The following is a 22,500-nucleotide window of genomic DNA, read 5'->3' as shown; positions in this document are numbered from 1 at the left end:
GCTGGCAGCTGGCTGACGGCATGTTTCTTCCCGTCGACTCCAGGTTTGGACTCGTCGGACCACATGCTTCTGGAGCAGTATGTGGTGGTGGCCAGTTACGAGAAGCAAGAGCCTGCGGAAATCAGCCTGCAAGCGGGTGAAGTGGTCGACGTCATTGAGAAGAGCGAGAGCGGTGAGTGATGAAATGAAACATACATGACACAAAAGGAACATATTACTCTTTCCTTTGTCCCCTCGCTAAGACCTTCATTCTGTCCTGCCTCGTTTTTCTCCCACCGTTGCTTCAGGCTCGATGCCAGAGTGCTGCCTCTGGCAAGACGAAACTCTCCCAGACTTCTATTAATTATTCCTCCTCACTTTAATGGAAAGCCAACAAGACATGCCTGATTAACAAATGCCATCTGCAAAGACTCCTTAGTCAGCTGTTTAACTCTGGAAAATGTTAGCAGACGGGGCCAAGATTTGGTTTTTGACATTTCACAATTTCTTTTTTCTTAATCTGACTTTTCGACTCCTGAACCTCAGCACATAAAAGCCTAAAAATGTACTAGAACAGGCACACCTACTGTGCGATTATTTTTCTGGCGAATACACCATATGATGACGCTGTTATTAAACCCATAGGGGTCAAGCCAAACCAAAGGTTGGATTTACCTCAAATGTCTCACACAGCATAACGCCCTGTACAAAACAGCCTACTTTAACTTTAAAGTGTTTTGCCAAGTCGACACAAAAATTGTTACACACCTTCAGGGGACTGACAAGCACGTGCCTGTAAAAGTTGATCGGGATTGGTTGAAAGACATGGCCGCCAACAAGCAGAACAGACTTAGCAACTGATTGTCCATAAGTCACTGACCATTTGTCTAATGATTATACAGTTTTGAGGATATCTGTATTACATGTACGCTAGCATGTAGAAATGCTTGATATTGGCTGATGATTAATACATTTGAAAATTCATTGGATTAAAATGTGTAGTCATTTGACAGCCCTGATAGATAGATGGATTTAAAAAAAAGTCCTGCGTCTGACTTTGAGTGAGTTATGACTTTAGATTTCAAGTATTAACGGAATACACCAAATGTCACTTAGTCATATGATTTTTTTTTTTTTTTTTTGGTGGATGGTTTCAGATACTGACACACACAAAAATACAATGAAATGGTTTTCAGCAAATGTGACAGAGCATTACTATTGCACTTGAGTGGTGGTTATTTGTAATGAAGCTCAGGCATACCAAAGCATGATTTGGGTCAAACTCAATGCTAACCAAAGCCATGTATAAGCTGCTCTAAAGCGTCAACAGCAGAAGAGCCAGGGAGGTTTTAGGCCCACAAGGGTTTGACGTTTTAAGCTTTAATGGTGTGCTGAGACAGTAAAACTGTAATGGGACTCATGTGTACTTCAGAGGAAAGTCTGCATGGAAAGAGAAGATGAAGGAGGAAACGATGACTTTGGAAAGACTTTTCTTTCACGATGGGTTGGGGTTAGAGCGAATCGCCGCTGCCACACTGGCCTTAAGCAAGAAGAAGACGGCGTGGATCGCTTTGATGTCTCTCAGGTTCATGTATTTGTTTTCACTCGCTGCTCCTGTAGGGTTTCGGCTCAACAGGGTGTCGTTTTGAGATGAATATACCAGCACCTTGAAGTCCTTTCATCAGGAACCTTAGCAGGGGACTTGGAGGAAGTCAAATTACGTACATGTTGCTTTTGGCGCCGTTCAGGTCACCATTGCGTGTTCATGAGCCATGTCGATTTTTAAAGGCTACTGTCATAGTGTCTAATGACTTCCCAACTTTTGTTTAGTTACCATATAGTTTGGAGATGTTTAATGTTCAGTTTTTGACTTTCAGAGTTGTGGTTCAGTCCTGTTGTCCAGACCAGCAATAAAAAAAGATACTGGTGTGTTATTTAATGTGGTTGGGTTTATGTTCACACTGGTATTTGTATCATGGGACCAAAAGCTGTGCAGTAAGGAAGACCTGCATAAAGTAAGCGCTTGATTGGGCAGCGTTTGTGCTCAGAATGCTGTTTATAGTGTTGAGTACTTAAGTTAGTTTTATATTCTGCTACACATATATTCACCAACTTTGATGTTATGAAAAGCTCCTAAAATATACCTTTACCCTGCCTCTGGTCCTTGTATGGGGTCACAATGGGGTGATAGCTCCTTTTCTGTAGCTGGTCCCAGGCTTTGGAACGTCTTACCTGTTGTGCAGACCAACACAGCCTTACATCACATACTCTATTTTTATGAACTGCATTTGGCGTATAAGAGCATTGGGACACTTTTATTGGATTTATTTGTATTCTTCTAATATCGTTCATGTATTGTTTTATTATCTTCTTCATGTATTATTATCAATAAAGGTTGATTGACTTGGGAGGTTCACATTTGAGCATTTGGTGCACATACCAGGGTTGGAATGATTGCATTCACACTCGCGGACACACATTCAATCTAGCGGAGTTCCTTTTAACCGAAGCAAACATGACAAGTGTGAATGCACCACTAAGTTTCCAACAGCGGCTCAAATATCAACAGCACATGCAATGGAAGTAGGTTAATGTCGCTCCATTGGTGACATCACCAAGTCGGGGTTTGCCAACACCAACACAACCACATGGCTGAGAGGAATTCATTTAATTTAGCCTCACTCATCTCTGAGCAGGATAAGCACTAAACTCTTTGAATGTCAGTCAGGAATCTGCTGATCTGACCCCAGTTGCAGTGCGTTTGGTAGAAGCTTGTGTGTGTCAAAGTTGCTACAACGTTGTGTTTTTGCTTGTTGAAGTCAGCTGTTCATTTATAATTCCCTTGCTGGGATTGTTGCTGTCTGACTTTACCAGCATTTCTCACCTTACATTAAATAACATGTCATTGACATGCTAGGGTAGTGAATCTAGGTCAGAGCTGTAAACCAGCCCAGCTATTCCCCACTTTTCCAGCAAAGGAAGTATTTTCTGCTGAAACGGCTTGACGATACAGTTGCAGCCTGTCCCTTGTTTCAGTGTGAAGATGAATACCAAGCTGGTGTTTTCTCTTTTCAAACTTGCTCATACAGGAGGGCGGGGGGATACATAACTGTGTTTCTGTGTGGTCATTGGCCTCACTGAAAACACCACTTTCCACCCCCGATGGGACTCGTACCCACAATCCCTGGCTTAGGAGGCCATTGCCTTATCCATGAGGGGATGCAATTCTTGGACAAAATCCTGAACCAGTCAACCAAATCTAACCCTAACCCTAAGTCAGATGACCCCCTGTATTCTTTTAAAAGTGTCTGTTAGCTAGGAAAGAAAGAAAAAGGCTTCTTCATCACAACAGCAATAGGGCTAATGCTGGGAAACTTAAAGCTTCACGTCCCCAGCTTGAAATCCGCACTGCAAATGTATTTTAGAGAAATCCAGTCCTCACTCCCTGTGCATGATTAGACATATTGTATTTTCCTCTTCAGTGGGAGTCACTTGTTTTCGAGGTGCAAGAGGGGCGCGGGAGAAACTCTTGCAGAGAAAATGGAAAAAGCAGTTTGCTGCCAAAGTTAGTGGTTCAGGGAGGTTGCTGGTTATGTCTTAATGGATCCTGCAGGATGCCTCCTTGCTTTACACGATTTGAGAGATGTGAAACTACAGTCAGCTACCAACCTTGTTACTCTCTGTTGCGTGCTTTATTGACATTTATTTTGGAAAAGAGCTTGGAAGTCGTGGAAACGTTGTACTTACGTATTACAGCCGGTTTGCAGACGCCTCAAGGGCAACACAAGGCACGCTGTGCCCAGGCCCGTGTAGCAAATATCTCCCTGTAGACCAGGCAGTGTTTAGCTTGTCTCCATTCCAAGTCTCGATCAGCCTTCATGAATTACAAATGAACTCCAGGAATTCTCCAAGACCCCCTGGCACCACCCTCGTACAGTACGTATTTTCTGCCCCTCCCGTTGTAATTATTAGGGTGGAGTAATGAAAGTCATATGAGGAATTTAAAAGGCCACTAAGGACAGACTTATTGTCTTAATGTTCCTCTCCATCCCACTAAAGGCTTTGACAGATGGGAACCTCTAAAAACCGGAATTTACAAATATTTCGCCACCTGATTTTTATGTTCAACTGGCTGGCCAAATGCCGACGGAACCTGCAGGAAATTCTGCAAGATGAAGTTGCTCCAGCCCTCGGAATGACATGATTGATGTCTTGGATGTCTTCTTAACTCTCACATGATAAAAATATGTCCTTTTTGCTTTTAGTCTGCGGTGTCTGTCTGCGGGATGAGCTTTGTGCTCAGCGCAGCAAGCACAAGTTTGAAAAGTGTTTTCATTTATGCTGGCGCTCCACTCCATGCTATTTGTGCATCCAGACCAGTGACCAATCAGAGCACATAGTGAGACTCTCTGTAGGGTGCACTCTACACTCATGTGCACCATGAATAGTGTTTCAAGGACAAGACATCATCACTATCATGACAACAAGAGAGCAATCTTGTTCACTACCACTAGAAAAAGTTAATACGTATCCCATGAACATGATATCCACCTCCCTGTGGGACAAAAACAAGCTCCAAACTAACTACATTGCTTGTTTGTTTCAATAACAAAATGTGAAAAAGGTGAAAAAAGTTCCAAAAACCAAAAAGCTAGGTGGATAACAATCTAGCGAGCAAGCTAGCTAGCTAGGTGGCTAGCTAGCTGCTGCAAATGTAAAACATCTAAAAAAAAACGTGTAAACAAAGATGCAAGAATAGTCAAAAGAAATAGATTTGTTAAGGGAGTGATCAAACACGCTGGTATTGATTGGCGAGGCCTGTGTCAAGCTCCAAATGAGACACGTCATTTTGTTGGCGACCTTATGTGACACAGCAGACATGGATGATTTGCCGCCACACGCCCATCTGTTTTTGTGAACAGCTGTGAAAGGCGCTTATCAGCATATGGCGATCACATGTTTTTGATGGAAATCTGCCAATATTGATCGGTGGCCGATGGATGGGAGCGTAACTACACTAACTACTGGTAGCATTTAGCAGTATTTATGATGGAGCTCTCATCACAGTTTTAGCAGCTCCTGACACCATTCAATTCACAAGGGAAACAGACCAAGCCAGAAATAGGGGGGAAATGTTTACACCCACAAGGAGACAAACTAAAAAGTATATGGATCCAGTAAAACCAATGAAAGTCATAATGTTCTTGAATAATTAGTTCACTGAAATTTGTATCTGCATATTAAGTCAGTGGCTGACGCAGCAGCTACAATCTTCAAGCAAGACATAATCAGTATCCAGTATCAGTATTTTTCAGTCCACGCAGGTACCTTCACATTATACAGTTGCAAATGACTTGCTGACACATCATTTCCACGGCAGAAGCATATTACAAAGTGTTCCGTAGCAAAAAAACGGACCAGTAAGCACTCAGTTCACAACACAACAAGCTCAACTCTGTGAATTATTGCGACATCAAGGTGTTGCCAAAAAACAACCGTCCTCCCTCACTAACTAAAAGGAAAAAGTGCACCTTTTTTGGGAATTTTGACCATCGTCCACAATCCTTATTTGAGACATGAACACACACCTTGTCTTTTCTGTGCCTTCTCGCACGCGCTCGTACGCTTTCATTCATTGCAGCTTCAGCGAGCTTTTGCATGTGAAGGGTCAACTGCCATAGACATGACAGTAAAATGCAGACAGCAGCTGAAACGTCTTCGAAGATGAAGTTACTGACACAGATGGAAGATGCATTATCCTCCCATCACAGTCAGCTTCTTGCACATTCTCTGAGATTTCCAAGGAAGCACCTCGGGGAGGAATTGGAGGCATTAACCTCATTCTGTGTTTTGTGGCTTTTAAGCCACAGTCTCATAAGTGAGTTTAATAATAAAGGAGCCAAGAGAGTCTTGGAAATATAAGAAATTAAAGCAGCATTTCCAGGTGGAGCCCTTTGCACACTGAAGGGTGGCTGTGTCTCGACATCAGGGGAGGGGCCTCCAGGGTGCACAAGAAGTGGGTTGTCGCTAAATTTTCAGACCATAAGGCGCTCCTTTCACAAGCCTGCAGGGAGAAAGCACAGCTCCTTAGGTCAACATTAGTTGTTGAAAGTGGTTTTGTGTTGTTTTCCCACACGCACACACCCTCCCATATTTGGCACACCAGGGGCAACCAGGTAATTGAAACCTAGTGTTTTATGAAGACTGGAAGTATGTGTGTGGACGCCCGATGCTACCCTCCCCCAGTGTGTGTTGATTCTGGATGTGCTGGTAATAAATACAGAAGCTGGAAATGAATGCGTTTGAACAGTGGTGTCAGATATCTGCTGCACTGATGCATTCCTCATCATTTCAGGTCCTGGAAAAAAAAACTTTGATTTGCCGCTAAATCGGTGCTCTGTGGTGACCACTTTATCTGACATGCTCGCTTAAAGCTACGTTTTAATTGGTTTCGGCTCTCATAATATCGCCCTGTGCTGTGTATGCAGTGACTTGCTACTAGCTAGCAGATTGAATGGCAGCTAACATAATAAAATATGTTCTTTGTCTTTTTGGGTGTTGTGCCATGGCAAATGCATTGCACAGGAGAATGTACCCAAGTTAGTTGCAAAGCAATCATTTTGTCTAGGTGAAACAATTAAGATGCAGATGAAGAGGTAGCCGAGAATGATTTGTGTTGTTTTTGATAGATTCAAGATGCTGATGAAAGCATTAGCACTCAAAGTGTCACTGGCTAAGCTCCTCTTTTCTTCCGCTTTCCCGCTTCACTATTCATCTCGCGTATTTGGTAAGCAAAGCAAGGAGTGTAGGTTGTGATACAGTGCAATTGAAAAATATGGAGAGACTTATCATTGTGCTTATGACGTGCTTACAAAACTATGCATGCACATGGCCAAGGATATCACATGTAGTATCCCCCGTGTAATGTAATCATCTACCATCTGAAAACAACAAGAGATTTGTTCCTTGACGTCTGCATCTCTCCTCTGCTTATATTGATTAATTTCTGGCTGCGTAAGTGCCAAAAGTGACCTTTTAATAATGTTCTAATCAAACCCTATGAGGACAAGCAGCATAGAAAAAGGATGTTTCCATCGAGCTTGTTCCTGAGCACCAAATGTGAGAAAAATCGATCATCTCCGTCACTTATCTGCTCCACTTTTGAGAAACGAAGCACTCAAACTGTTGGTGTGGAAGTTGGGGTTTTTCTTGAGATCATGAAGGAAAAGGCTTCTTTCTACTGGATCACGCCTTCGACCCACCCGTGGCTGCATGAGTCCGCCCATTGTATATACTCACCACCTCAAAAAACACTTACTTACTTACTCACTAGGGTGGCAGGTTTGCTGGAGCCTATCCCAGCTGTCTTGGGGGAGAGGCGGGGTCCACCCTGGACTGGTGGCCAGCCAATCACAGGGCACATATAGACAAACAACCATTCACACTCGCATTCATACCTATGGACAATTTGGAGTGGCCAATTAACCTAGCATGTTTTTGGAATGTGGGAGGAAAGTACCCGGAGAAAAGCCACGCATGCACGGGGAGAACATGCAAACTCCACACAGATGCAGTTGTAAGTTTTTGGCTTTGTTGTCCTTCTTGCCCAGTCTGTTTGAAAGACTTTCTGATGTTACAATGGGTACATTGGAGAGGCTAACTAGTTAGCTCGCGAGCTCGTTGTGCTAGCAGCGGCTGTCTGTTATGCCCTTGCAGTGATCCCTAAGACTGCACAATGCGATGTAAACAAAGAATGACAGGAGTGTAAAAGTGACTGTAAAGGTGTTATTTCAAGTCAGAGGTCTAGTAATGTTAAAACCAGTCATAAACAGGTTTTCTGTGCTCTAACTCCCACATTACATGGGTTATTCCTGAATCCTATTTAGAATTCACTTATCACGGTCAAGTCTGGAGCCAATTCATTGCGCTACACGAGGGATAACTGTATATGCTTAAAACTACAGAGATGCAAACTACAAAGACTACATAGCGTATGTTCCGTAGTAAAATGACAGATTGCAGTCTACTTTATTGGCAGTGGGTGTGGTTTACAGCCCATAACAACATGCAACCCAGATGGGACCAAACCCTCACTCTCTGGCTTAGCAGGCCAGTATCTAATCCATTGTGTTGTGGAGGCAATAAATGTACACACAGCGAGGGGGAGCTCGTGTGCTAACATTACGCTCACATTTTCACAGCAACACCATGGTAGGCTAGCCTATTTGCTGAAGAAAGTCAAGATAGTCGAAGTTCCATGTTCCGTGATGCTGACTGAGAGAGAGATGGATGGCAGAGCTCCAAGCTTTATTTGAGGACGTGTAACAAGGCCTGTTTTTGACGTGAAGCGGTGGGTTTTTTCACGGGGCAGACTCATCTTTCTAGGGGTCAGACGCAGTATCTTGTCCATGAGGAAGAAGACTTTTTCTTCCTGACATTATGAGCTACAATTTCAACTCCTTGTCAGTCCACAGTGAAACAAGTGTGACAATACATTTTTCTCATACGGTGGTGTTCAAATACAGGCTTGATGCACACATTACTTGTAAAAAAAGGGGTGTCACCAGACAAGTTGATGCATGAGATTGGGTCTACGAGAATAAGACTTTTAACATTATTTTTAAGAAAAATATATTGAAAAACCAAATTGCAATCTCCCAATATATACTGTGTAATATATACTATGTACTATATTCTACTATGTTACACTCTTCTGCATTCTATGTGTGTATGCTTCCATCCTGCCTCTACCCACCGGACTATGAGACTGTATGACTACAAAAAGGGCTCACTCCGTTCATGCCGTTGTTCTATGTAACAAACTTGTCAAGGTGCTGAAAGCAATGTACAGAATGAACTCCCTTCTTGCCTGCTTGGAGGAGAGAGACAAGGAAAACTGACACGCCTGCACATGGCAACGTATTGAGGCTGCCAAATTATCCAGTTGATTTTCATTTACTGTGTGATGAAGAACTGATGTGATTTATGATCATCCCAGGCCCAGTGCCCACCGTTTTTTTTCTGAAAGAGAAGTCTAAATCACGATTTAATCCCACAAAATCTTGTACATTTAACTTGATTAAAAGGTCATCAACTGGCGTTGCTAAAACTAGTAATGAGCAGTTGCAACCAGGTTAGTTCTTCTTTTTCCTGTCATGTGACTTCCACGCATCACAATGCAACATTTAGCAACATGTGCACTGGAGGTTTGGGCCAGCTGTGATGAACTCTTCCATCATTACGGGTCCCCAAACAGCTGTCAGGTACTTTGTGGCTCCATTGCCACAGCAAACAGACAATTGTGGACGGCATGCCACTTGTAGGATGTGTCAGAGTGTCAAATCTGCTAGAGTGGTCTTTGTACTATTGGTTCATGATTTTCTTTTTCCTGCAGGCTGGTGGTTTGTCAGCACTGCAGAGGAGCAGGGATGGGTGCCCGCCACCTATCTTAACTCCCACAGCGGCACTCGGGATGACATAGAGCTCGGCGCCTCCAAATCCGGGCAAGGTAAAAAAGTAATCAATCTCAGCTGGCCACCCACACGCTTTTCTTGAACATTTTCATCAGTGACAAGGTGGAACATTCTCCGTCTCTGACTTCACGTTGGCCAAGGCTGTGAAAAAAGCGCTAAACAGTGCGTAGATTCAGGTCTGCATAAATGGTGATGAGGAGTTCCAGACAACAGCTCTTTGATGAGCCATTCAGTACAGTAAAGCACCATGTAGGAGAGCATGATAGTCACTGTATTCGATAGCGGCTTGAAGGAGGCATGTGTCCTTTGGCCTTGATTCCACGTAATCCGTACCTAACTGTCTTTGCAATGGAGTGAAGTCCATCCCATCCATCCATTTTCCACCGCTTATCTGGTTCCGTCTAGCGGGGGCAGCCTTCTCAGTAGGGAAGCCCAGACTTCACGGCCCCCGGCCACCTCCTCCGGGTCCACCGGGAGGACACCAAGGCGTTCCCAGGCAAGCTCATCCCAGAAGCTCCACACTCAGATGCAAACCGTCCCAGTAAACGCTGAAGGTTGCAGCCCGACGAGGCCATCAGGACCACATCATCTGCAAATAGCAGAGATGAGATGCTAAGGCCGCCGAAACTCCCTCGATGCCTTGGCTGCGCCGAGAAATTCTGTCCATGAAAATTGTGAACAGAATCGGTGACAAAGGGTAGCCTTGGTGGAGGCCAACATTTACCGGAGACAGGCTCGACTTACTGCTGTCAATGCGAACCAGACTCCTGCCTCGTTCCTACAAGGACCGGATTGCACGTAGTAGCGTGCCACCAATCCCGTATTCCCAGAGTATCCCCCAAAGGGTGCCGCGAGGGGCACTGTTGAATGCCTTTTCCAAGTCCACAAAGCAGTCCATCGGTATCCCGGTATCCCACGTCCGGGCGAGGTACGGTCTCTCCTTAATGTAGTGAAGTCAATACCTGCAAAAGCCTTATGCAGCATTTTGTTTGGTGACAACAACAAAGTGTTGTATGGGAATGATTATTTGACTTCCAGAGATTTACTAACACTGTAGCCAAAACTTGTTTTTGCTGTGTAAAAATGTGACTTTGGATCACTTCTAACTCAAGGCTATACAGAGAATTGTACACAGATGGAATTAACCAATAACTCCACATTGGTCAGTAGGCAACATAGGGGTGTTGAAAATCCGACACCGACCCCATTTGCAGACTATGTTGGCAGGTCTGCACATATAGCACACACTTAAGTGGAGGCTTTTCTTTCACTTTTCTTTCACTATATTTACTGTAACTGCTGAGCTTATCTTGTCCTATTTTGCACCCTCAGTAAAGAAAAAAGGTGAAGCATATCAAAGTGCCCCCTTTCCAAAAAAAAAGAAATGAAACCATAACAGAATGCTTCAGTTCCTTTTTATGGGGCTGGAGGAAGATCTTTGGACACCCCTGATGTAATGAGATCCAATGAAGGTGGAATCTGTGAGGTGCACATTGTCAGCTGTTTCAGTAATCTGTTGTACTTCCTGGTCCAGCAACGTATGTCCCAGATGCTCCAGTATGGCAGGATGGGGAAAGCATGCTAACAACATCTTAATTAAAAATTAGAAAATGTCTTCATTTAACACTTCCCGTGCAACCCATGACCTTCTCCATCCCTCCATCCGTCTGTCCCGCCAGCCCTCATTCCAGTCTTAACTTGTCTTCCATGTGCAGATAATAACAAGGCTTCAATATCATATTTGTGTGTTTTACTTTTAACATTTTTTTCTCCTGCCTGCTCTTGCTTGTTTGTTGACGGCCATGTGCTCATCGTTTGTGTCTGTCAGTTACTAAGCGACACAAGGCCCATCTGAAGAGGCTGGACCGGAGATGGACGCTGGGGGGTGTCATCAGCCGGCAGCAGAGCCGAGGTGAAGTGAGACAGATGCTGCATTAATAACCGTCCTCCCTTCTTTGCCTTTGTTTGTTACTTCCTGTCTTGATCCATCCTCGCCTGTCATGTGACCACACATTGTTGTTGTTGAGCGCATCTCTCATGTCATGTTGTTGTAAATCCACCGCCACTAACCACTAACCGTCATTGTTATTATAGGGCTCTCACTGGGATACTCAGAAGTGTGTACAATAGGCTTTACTATCATTACATTTAATCCCTGTCAATCTTCACAGGCAAACAATTTGCCATTCAACCAAAATTGTCTTCTTATGCGTCAGGAAAATTATGACATTTTTTGGAAAATAGTCGTTATTGTGAAAAAGTTCTTCTGCCTCACAGTGAAACATGTGGCAGCCATTTTGGCTTAATTGTAGGTAACCTAGTATGGTTCCTTGCCTTACGAACAGCTAAATAGGCATAGTGAAAAGAGGTTAAATCAGCTTTAACGAGCCGTTTTAGCTGATTTTGGTTAACCACAAAAGATGAAATTATGTAACCAAATAGCTATGTTGAAGTGTTTTTGTATTTACTATTTTTATATAAAAAAATCATATCATTCTTGAGCCTTACAAACGTCTTTACGTATTACGTATTGCATATTACGTATTTCATAAACGTATTATTTTATACTTGGGCTTGTTGGGGCTTGTGCTTTGGTAACCAAATATGGCTCCTTGCCTCAGAAAAAGGCCATGGCTAAACACGGCTGAGCTTGAGTTTAAAGGAGTGACTTTACATATGTTGCAAACTGTCTTTGTTTAAATGTTGTTGTATTTACTATAATTCTTGTTGTATTTATCAAACACACACGAGCACACCATTCTCCTGCCTTATAGTGCAGCTTGTGGCAACCATTTGGGCTCACGTTCAAGTAACCACATTTTATAAATTGCGAAATGAACCAGGCAATCAAGGCTTACATCAGCAGAGTTAGCTTAGTACTTCACCTCTGTTACCAAATAGCTTTGCTGAAGTATTTACCTTACTTTTTTTTAAACACATCATTCTGCTGGCTGTGACGGCCATGTTGGCACAAGTTGCCTTATATAATGCTTAATGAACCAGGTAATCAAGGCTTAAATGAGTAGCTTATTAGCACAGTAGTTTGGTTTCACTTTGGTTTACAACTACTTCACTTATGTTGTAAAATAGCTTTGTTGAGGGTTTGTGATCGTGTTTACCAATACCATTATATATAATAAAATATAGCGAGGCTTGTGGCAGCCATTTTGGCTCAGGTTTGATAACCAAGAATGGTTCTCCTTCCAAATATCTAAATAGGCCAGGAGACAAGGATTGAATCAGTAGCTTTACAGCTTGAGCTCACAATGACTTCAATGATGTTGCAAAACTTTTTTGTTAAGCATTGTTGCTGCCAGAGCCTATTCTCCAATCAACTGGAGCTCACGCACCAAGAAGGTGGTGTGTAACTATGGAATGCCTGATGCTACATTTTAAAGCCATGCCAGTGCAAATTGTGACTAATATTGAACATATGAAGTAGTAAGTGTATGATCCTCATGGCCAGGCCAAGATAGAGGTATCCGCAGAGGAGGAGAGATGATGGGCTATTGGGGTCAGCCCAAGCCTTGTGCTTGTTTTCTCCAGCGCTGCTCTCTGGAGGGGAGAGAGAGCGGGGGGGAATTTGCTGACTCCACCAGAGTCAAGTCAAACATGGATGGAGGCGATGCACATTGCGGTTAACAAAACATCTGATTCAGAGTTTCCCCTTTCCGCTAGGCTGGATATTGTTTAAGAGGTCTTGGGAGAGGAAAATGTTTTACCAGCTAGCCCACACAAAGACCCTGTAGCTCCAAAAAGAACATAATGTGTACATAAATATCCCCTTGCCTTGGATCCTACTGAAGTATTGAAAGTACATGGAATTAATACTATCCTACTTTCTGTCAGCTCTTGTTCAACCTTGGAAAAAGGCAAAGACAAGGAAAAGTGAATTATTTCCAAGCATAAATTGATTATTTCTTTTTCTTGTCCTAATTTTTGTCCCTGTCTTGTCTTGGGACACGGTTGCGCAGGTTTCAGTCAGGAATTGCTGAAATGGCGGGAAGTGATGTCTTTGCACTGTCCATTGACCTTGTAAGGAATGCATAAATCAGAACGGAGCCTCTGCTCACTATTATGTGCTGAGTTCAGAGAAGCACACTGTCACCGGACCAAGGACACTGGCTCGCTGATGTAAACACCAGTGGGCAGCCTCTGGAGCAGGAGTATTGTTGTATACAGACAGTTCTATCTGATCATTTACTCTTGTGTGCAACATATGATATTTTTGTAACATGTTGCCCGTAATAATATAATGTTTGGTCGTTTACTTCCCAGCTCACTTACATTCAAATGCACTTCTTGCTTGTGATGTGCAGGACACAAAAAGTTCAATTCAAACTTTAAAGACGTAATGCAGTGCAGCTCCAGATCCAACAGGGGGAGGGAGAACTATGTGGCAAGGCAAGTTTATTTCTCCAGCACACCAGGTCATTCAAAGTGGAAACTCTGGAAGACTGTTCCAGATTTTGGCAGGATAAAACTGGAACAGCCTCGCCGTGGTTAGTTCTCACTCCGGATGCCCAGAGGAGACCAGTACCTGAGCTTCTCACAGCCCGAGATGGATTATGTGGCTCTAACAAGTCAGAGATGAACTTTGGCAGAAGACCATGAAAAGACTTGTACACAAGCAGGTCTGTTCTAAAGCCTATGTTGAAACTAAAATGGAGTTATTGGGACATACCAAGGGGTGGTATGCATGGCACACATGTGGAACATGAAGAACACAGCATTCCAAGGCAAACACTTGCTACCCACAGTAACATTTGGTGGTGGTTCCATCATTCTGGGGGCTGTGGGGCCAGTGCAGGAACTGGAAATCTTCAAGTTGAAGGTGGCATGGATGGGGGGCCAACTTTTTCATACCACTGAAAATGGTTTCAAAATGAAAAAATGAACGTTTTGACTGATTTGACTTTTTAACATTTAAAACAACCAATGTGTTTTTTATTTGACAGAAGAGAAGTATATCACAGTGCAACCTTACACCAGCCAGGGCAAGGATGAAATAGCATTTGAGAAAGGAGTGACTGTAGAAGTGATTCAAAAGAACCTGGAAGGCTGGTGGTTTATCAGGTAAGCCTCACTTCCTAGAAGGAACTACCGAGAAGGCTTAGCTGTACAGCGTTTATTCACAGGTACAAGGATAAGGAGGGCTGGGCTCCAGCGTCTTACCTGAAGAAGCTGAGAGAGGACCTCTCGCCACAGAAAAAGACTGTGACCAGTCCGGTGGAGATCATTGGCAACATTATGGAGATCAGCAATCTACTCAACAAAAAAGCCCCAAGCGAGCAAGATGCAGAGGCACTCTCAGAGACCCCGCAGGTCACTCAGAAGGAGATCAGCTTGCCAGTGCTGCGTTCTAACTCCAGCCCTGTTAGCGGTATCCAGGACAGCAGAGGAACAGAAGAGCAGGCCTCACCAGCTGTGGCCCGCATCTCACCTCATCGGGTGGAAATTGGTTCGTCACAGTATTGTCAGTAATACATTTATACAGGGATTGTGTTTTTTTAATGTTTTGTGTGTGCATGCATGAAGCTTCAACTTGTGCTTGTTTTCCACGTATTTTATTTGATTTTTCTCCAAAAAATTGAAAACATTTTACAATGTTTTGAAAATTGAAAAGAAAAATGAAAAGAAAAGTCACAAAATCTGGTGATTCATGCTTGTAATTTTATTTGGCAGCAACATTCAAGTAATTAAAATGAAATATTCTATGTGAATGATCTGTTGTAAATTATAGGAGAAAATATTAAAAAATATATTTTCTGTTTCATAGGTTCCCCAATCCTCAGGCAAAAACCTCCCCCCCGCAGAGATGCAACCCTGGTGGGAATGCTTTTTGTATATTACATGTTGATCGTACGGGAACGCTGACTCTTAATTTCTCATTCATGCCATGATATTCACCACAAACTCATATAGATATTAGAAATATGACTAATTGTGTAAATAAATTCCTTTATTTAATATAATGTAATCGTTTATTTTATGATTTATTTTTAAATAATTGTATTTCATTAAATTTGTTTTTTATTTTCATTTAATTTTTTACATTAGCTCTCCATAGATTATGCATCAAGCATCTTTCAAGAGTTGTATATGTAATACTACACTAATCTAAGTATTGTTACAGTACTATCCAATGATAACTCATCTTTATTGAGTGTTGAAGCAATATCTTCTTCGTTTGTAGGGATTTCCTTTGCCATCACCACCAGAGCCACCTACAGTGGAAGCAGAGTATTACACCATTGCAGAGTTCCAGTCTTGCATATCTGATGGAATCAGTTTCAACGGGGGCCAAAAAGCAGAAGTAACAACCATATAGTCTTATATGCATACGTAAATTTTCATTAGTAACGATACGTTTGTTTTGTGTGATTTTTTTTTTAAAGGTGATTGAGAAGAACTCTGGAGGCTGGTGGTATGTTCAGATAGGAGAGAGGGAGGGCTGGGCTCCATGTTCCTATATTGATAAACGCAAGAAGCCCAACCTGAATCGTAGGACAAGCACACTATGCCGCCCCAAAGTTCCACCCCCGGCTCCACCTGTGAAAAAACAGGATTCAGTGGAGACGGCCCCTCCCAGCAGCCCTGGTTCTGAGGCTCCAGAGTCTCCCATGTCTCCAGGGAGGCCTGTGTATGAAGAGCCGGAATATGATGTTCCAGCTATCGGTGATCTGGACCTGGAGTCTGAGTTTGAGTTTTTGAGAGGCGAAGCTTCCTTGGTGGATGGAAAGAATGAGGACACTTCTTCCGACAAGGGTTCCCAGCTCTCCTCCAAACCCTCTCCGGCGTCATCACTGCACAGTGCCTCCTTCAGGATGGGGGAGTCATTTGAAGATGGTCACGAGGCAGAGGGAGAGGAAGAGTGTATATATGAGAACGATGGCTTCCGTCTCTTCAGGGAGACCCCTGAGAGGCAATGCAGTCAGGAGTCCATTTCCTCCAAGACGAGTGTCTCATCAGAAACTGGCAAGAAAAACCCCAAATCAGGGGGGTTGAAATCTGCAGCAAACAAACTCAACATTGACTTGAACGGAAGCCGACAGTCAGCCAAAAGTGAGGAGGGATCCAGTTCAAAATCAGCCTCCAATGAGTCAACCCCAGATATGTCAAGACCCAAGAAAGATCAAGAGGAAAGCAAAGCCTCCCTCAACTCCAAATCCTCCTCCAAACCAAAGCCAGTGGTGAGGCCTAAGCCACAGCTGGCCAAGGCGTCCAGTGGAGATAAAATGGACATCAGCACCTTGAGAAGACAGCTGCGTCCCACAGGGCAGCTTAAGAGCAGTGCTAAAACCAAAGGAGAGGACTCTGAGACTGCCTCTGTTGTCTCCTCTGAGGATTCCTTCTCTTCTCAGAGCACGTCCTCAGAGTTCTCCTCCATCTATTCCAAAGGTAGTAGGGGAGATTCCGACCTGGAAGGCTGCGTCCTCTATCGCACCACCGACCCCTATGAGAGGGTCCAAGAGTCGGAGCTGAGCTTCCCTGCGGGGGTGGAGGTGCTGGTGCTGGAGAAGCAGGAGAGCGGCTGGTGGTACATTCGGTGGGGCGACGTTGAAGGTTGGGCACCGACGTACTATCTGGAGCCCGTGCACCAGCAAGATGACATGGGGGGATCAGAGTCCGATGGCACTCCTTCAAAACCTGGCAGCCTCAGCAAGTCCAACAGCCTGGAGAAGAATGAGCAAAGGGTCCAAGCCATGAACAACCTCAACCAAAACTTAAAGAAAGTGACTCCACCCATCCCCTCCAAGCCTCCGGGTGGTCTTTCAAAACCGACTGGCTTGTTTGGGTCACGCAAACAGAACGGCAGCAAACAGCAGCAGGTTGTTCGTCCTCAGTCTGTCTTCATCTCAGCTCCCATTAGGGATAGTCCAAGCCCTGTCGGCTCTCTAAGGAGAAACGAGTCCCTCAACTCCACCAACCACCCTCGCTCCACTCCCACCGTGCGACGCAACGCCTCCTTTGGCACGATGCCCCGCAGCCTGGCACCCAACAACATAGTGCTGCCGAGCAGGAACCAAACCGTCACAGGTAGCTCAGAATTCCTGGGCAGCAGCCCTCATAAGAGCGCCCCCCCTGTGTCCACAGTAAGACCTAAACCCCACATCATCCTCAACAACCTCAGAGAGGTCTACATCTCTATAGCAGATTACCACGGTGACGAGGAGACAATGGGATTCCCAGAGGGGACCAGTCTGGAGGTTCTCGAGAGAAACCCCAATGGTTGGTGGTATTGCAAGGTGCTGGACAGCGGCAGGCCAAGGAAAGGGTGGGTTCCTTCTAATTACCTCGAGAAAAAGCATTAGTGTGTTTGGAGCTGGCAGAACTCTGAACAAGAAGACTACTTACTTTTATTTCGCAGAAGAACCCCAAAACGTGCCGCCAATCAGGAAATTGCAAGAGGAGCAAAGCTAAAGAGAAAACACCAAAAGTGGAACTTAATGCTTCAGTGGCGCCTTTCACACAGCAAAAGCAATTTCAAAATCTTGAGAGCAATTGTGGCCACACACACTCAGTAGTAGAGTCTGTATGAAAGGCACGGCCAAATGAATGTCACATTTACAGTTTGCGCTTGGATGCAGCAGTTTTGCAAGATCTCTTGTGTGAAAGGGACTCGTGATGAAGTTGTCACCCTGTCATTGTGTCATTTTGTACAACGTTTTCTTTGAAGCATTTAAAGCTTACTGCATGATTGAAGTGATTCATTATACTGACAATGCCTTGAGCTGTTTAATGTTACATTTTTCTTTTGCTGCTAAGTGTTAGCCACATCTTGGTGCTGTCCATTTGCATGTTTTTATATATTTTTCTTTGGTACTGTACACCACCAATACACCTAATATCTTAACCATTCAGCTGTCATTTTCTTTGTGAGCATCTCTCATCATCACAATTTGCTTTGATAGTAAATGACTTGATGGGTTACCTGGAATACAAAGTCTGGGGAAAACCAAAGTCCAACTCTGTATTTATTCTTTTTTTTCCATTTATTTTTAAATTTGACATATTTTTCATCAACTACATATCTTCTAATGATCCGATCATTTAAAAAATTTCTGCTGGGCAGTAATTTTGACCATTTTTAGTCTAACTTTAGATGCTCACATTTGTTTCATGTTTACATTGTGACTAAGCAGCAATAACTAAAGTACCTGAAAATGAAAATAAATGCACTTTTGAACCGTTCTGCCATTGTTCGTTGTTACTGGTTGTGACACTTTGAGGTTAGCCTATGCATTCACTCTGTCATTGGGGTATCACATTGTTAGGTGAACTTAGCTCCCCTCAACAAGGGAAGAAATAGCAGTACATTAAAATGACCACTAGATGGGGGTATTTCCCAAGTAGAATAGCAGTACATTAAAATGACCACTAGATGGTGGTAATTCCCAAGTTGAATTAGGGTTAGCATTAGGGTTAGGGTTACGTATAGGGGTGAAGGAGGTCTTGATAGCTGCTATCATAAGCCAATAACTCGAGAATGGAGCGTCCTAGGGCATTTTTCCTGAGGATGACCCCCCCCCCCCATAAGTGGACACGGGCGTTTGGGACCACTTCCGACTTCCTGTGAGCACCGGAAGGGGGCGCAATTGGCAGAAAACGGTCGTATCTCGGAAACCAAAAATCGTAGAGTGTCGGGGGTGGTCTCGTTGGAAAGCTCAGGGTCGAATCGTGATAGATGGAAGTGGGTCCCGTCTCGATACGAGCTCCCGTTGGTGAGTAATAGGCGAAAAACGCATCCTCCATTGACATTGCATGGTGGGAGTTGCAGTACATAGGAATGACCAGCAGGTGTGGGTATTCGCCTGCAGTACATTTAATTGACCATCAGATGGCGACATAGTATTAGGGTTAGGTGTAGGTATGGGGTGAAGGCGGTCTTGGTAGTTCGTACCAAAACCAAATAACTCGAGAACGATACGTCCTACGGCATTTTTCTCGAGGACGACTCCCCCCCATCAGTGGGCACGGGCTTTCTTTTGGGACCACCCCCGATTCGTATTGAGACAGACACTTGAAACTTGGCACACAGGTCAGCGGCCAGCCCCTGATACATATATCAAAAAATCAGGGTCCTGGATCAAAGGGTCCGAGATTTATGGGAAAAAAAGTTTTTTTAGGAGGGAAAGTAGTTTTTCATGCCCTGCGAGGCCCATATTGACCTCAGCGACCGCACATTATTCAGTTTTTGTCTTTCCAGCCTCGTGAGACTCCAATGAAAGAAAGTCAGTCCATTTTAGTTCAGAAAGGGGTGACCTTTGACCTCAAGCAGGCCTCAATTTAGTGGGTTTGCCAGTCTAGCCACGCCCCCTTTCAAGCCAGACACTTGAAACTTGGCACACAGGTCAGCGGCCAGTCCCTGATACACATATCAAAAAATCAGGGTCCTGGATCTAAGGGTCCGAGATTCGGAGGTTTTGTCTTTCCAGCCTCGTGAGACTCCAATGAAAGAAAGCCCATTCATTTTTTTTCACAAGTTTATTTTCCAAATCTGGCTGAAATGGCCACAAAGGCTCTGAGAGTCATGAACCTGCAGACTGTTGTGCTCTTCAGACCTGATCTGCAGAATTTTTTTTTCCAGACAACGCAGAAGTCTGAAATTTGAGTATGTTGTTGGGGGCCTCCAGATGAGCGGATCGACATCAGTCGGGCGTTGGTCGGACATGTACTTTTCGACCAGTGGGCGTCGGAATTTCGTTGTCTCCTCATGTTCACTCCCCCGCCGATTGGACAAAAAATGTTCAAATGTGTCAAAAAACGCAACAGAACATCTACAAAGAATATAAAGCAAGTGTGCACAGTTTCACATCTGTGCGACCATTGGTTAGCTACTTAGCTTTAGCAAGGTCGTATAGAGCTGGGACTGATTTCTTCCTAATTGATAGGATGGTGTTTGCAACATATCAAAAAATGAAAAAAAAACTCCAAGAAGAAGTGTTTCTAATTTTGACAAGTTGATAGGGACCTTTGACCTTTGAGCAGTCTGTTTGATTACTAGGCAAGGTTCCTTTGGAGCTAGACTCTTGAAATTTGGCACACTCGTGCAGAGTAATTGTCTGATGACACGGTGAAAAATTGGTGGACCTAGCTCCATGTTTGATGAATTTATAAAAGTTTTGTTTTTTTAGGGCCTTCCACCGGCTTCGTGATCAATCTATTTGGGAAGGAAACATGGTTCCTGTTGAGTCCCGTCCCTGAAATTTTGCACACTCGTGCAGAATAATTGTCTGATGATATGGTGAAAAATTGGTGGACCTAGCTTGATGCTTGGCCTCAGGTTCCGACCCTCGCCTCCAGTTTGCCCACTGGCCGGCCACCGTTTCCAGTTTGCCCGCTGGCCACTGCAGGATGCGCCCTGCCGCCGGCTTCGTATTGCTCTTTAGTCGCCAGCAGCCGCAGTCTTCATATTGCTCTCTAGTTGTCGTCGCCCCGCTGTCCCGCAATCTTCAGCAGAGTAAGACAAAGCTTACATTAGCCACGACTTTACCATTGAGAAAACATAGTATATGATTGCCCAGCATAACGATTACAGTCATGGTGTCATGAAAAAATCCCATCAAATATCAACACAATAGATAGATTTAGAACAGACTTGGCCAGTCGTGTGCAAGAATAACCTATTTACGTGGCTTAAGGCAAGTAATTTAACAGCTATTTATTTCATAGACAGTACCACAAAGCACGCTGGGATGTGCGCCTATCGGCTACATTATGAAGAGGACAAGGAACTGCTGATTATGATGCGGGCGAGGGAGGATGTCAATTAAGGGCCTCAATTCTTGAATTTCTTCTTCTTAAAAATTACTTTTATGCAACTCTTGGCTATGTTATCTGTATCATGTGTCATTTGTGTGCTTTCAACATATACTTGTTAGTCCAAAATAGAGTACACGTCAAAAAGACGTTTGTGTGTTTTCGAAGTGGCCACATGAGGGCGATAGATGCTGACATCATCTCTGTATGTCCTTCACAGGCCACCAGTAAGTGGTGACGTTACATGAAATCCAACAAATCAAATAATACCTCCTTTTTTTACAGCACCCTACGAACGGTGCCCAAGCTGCTTCAGGAGTATAAAGTATTATTTCTCTTGTTATAGTGTGTAAAATCATTGTGAAACACGACGTCACATCCGCGCTGTAACTTCCTGTTTGCACTTCCTGGTTTCGTCCGGAACATGGCGCCGACGATCCCAATTACGCTGTGTCAGTCTGTTGGCAGCCAAGCTGAAGTATTCTAGCGGGGAAGCCGTCTACTGTTTGTAAAACTAATAGACGTGATTGTTGAAACTCTTTATTGAAAATGCTTGAGAATATATTACATGTGTATTGCTTAATTTTTTGAAGTTTTCAACGCTGTTTCAGGCATGTGTTTGGCCAGCTATGTGGGGCGGGTTGAGCGTGAAACAGGAAGTGCGGGGCTCTCGTGTGCGCGCGCGCTGTACTCTCGTTGCTGGGTAGTCGAAAAATAAAGTTGACCGGAAGCAGCAGGCAGCCGTCTTTCTTTCTCTGACGAAGTCAGGCCGCCCCTTACCACGGTTTGGGACTGAAAGTACTGACATTTAACACCGCCACGACCGTGAAGAAGTGCCGAAGTAAACGGTTTGTCTTGCAACAGCATCGTTTTCATTGGCGCAAATTTAATTCGGTATGGAGTCGGCGTTCCAACACCCTGACGGAGAACACTGGAGTTGCTATGTAACTCAGACGCCGCACAAGCAACGCTACAAGGTCAGTATCAAAGTTTCAAGTCACGTTGAAGCACCAATAGTGGCGTTTCGCTTCGACAATAGGACAATATACAGTATATAAACGATGTCGAAGTTGACGAGCTGAAGCCGAGGTCGCCATTTTGTGGACATAATTGGCGCGGAGAATGCTCGAAATAACGGAAGCAATTGTTTCAACCGGTTCATTTGCAATCCATAAAATAATGTAAACGACTTTGGCCCAAATTGACAACTATTTTTTAAAAGTATGTTTCGCTACCCTCGTCGTAGTCAATGACAACTGAAGCTAAAAGTGGTTTATTTGGAAAT

General features: G+C 44.0%; 1 protein-coding gene across 5 annotated transcripts in view; it reads left to right on the top strand.

Moving 5' to 3' along the window:
* The window catches only part of LOC131107716 (SH3 and PX domain-containing protein 2A-like), a 38,092-nt gene extending 19,446 nt beyond the window's left edge, over positions 1–18,646 (top strand). For 2 of the 5 annotated variants that reach the window (XM_078787257.1, XM_078787258.1), the window contains exons 8-15: positions 44–172; positions 9,374–9,487; positions 11,281–11,364; positions 14,411–14,528; positions 14,591–14,928; positions 15,232–15,281; positions 15,649–15,768; positions 15,851–18,646. In XM_078787257.1, coding sequence (XP_078643383.1) covers positions 44–172; positions 9,374–9,487; positions 11,281–11,364; positions 14,411–14,528; positions 14,591–14,928; positions 15,232–15,281; positions 15,649–15,768; positions 15,851–17,767 — 2,870 coding nt within the window. In that variant the 3' untranslated portion in view covers positions 17,768–18,646. The remainder of the gene's footprint in view (positions 1–43; positions 173–9,373; positions 9,488–11,280; positions 11,365–14,410; positions 14,529–14,590; positions 14,929–15,231; positions 15,282–15,648; positions 15,769–15,850) is intronic. The other 3 variants (XM_058057951.2, XM_078787259.1, XM_058057954.2) reach the window with 3 other exon arrangements.
* Positions 18,647–22,500: the final 3,854 nt, after the last annotated feature.

This window comes from Doryrhamphus excisus, linkage group LG20 (assembly GCF_037039965.1).
Source record: "Doryrhamphus excisus strain RoL-2023G ecotype Guam linkage group LG20, RoL_Dexc_Guam_v1.1, whole genome shotgun sequence".
NCBI lineage: Eukaryota > Metazoa > Chordata > Actinopteri > Syngnathiformes > Syngnathidae > Doryrhamphus > Doryrhamphus excisus.
This window is presented reverse-complemented; position numbering and strand designations above follow the sequence as displayed.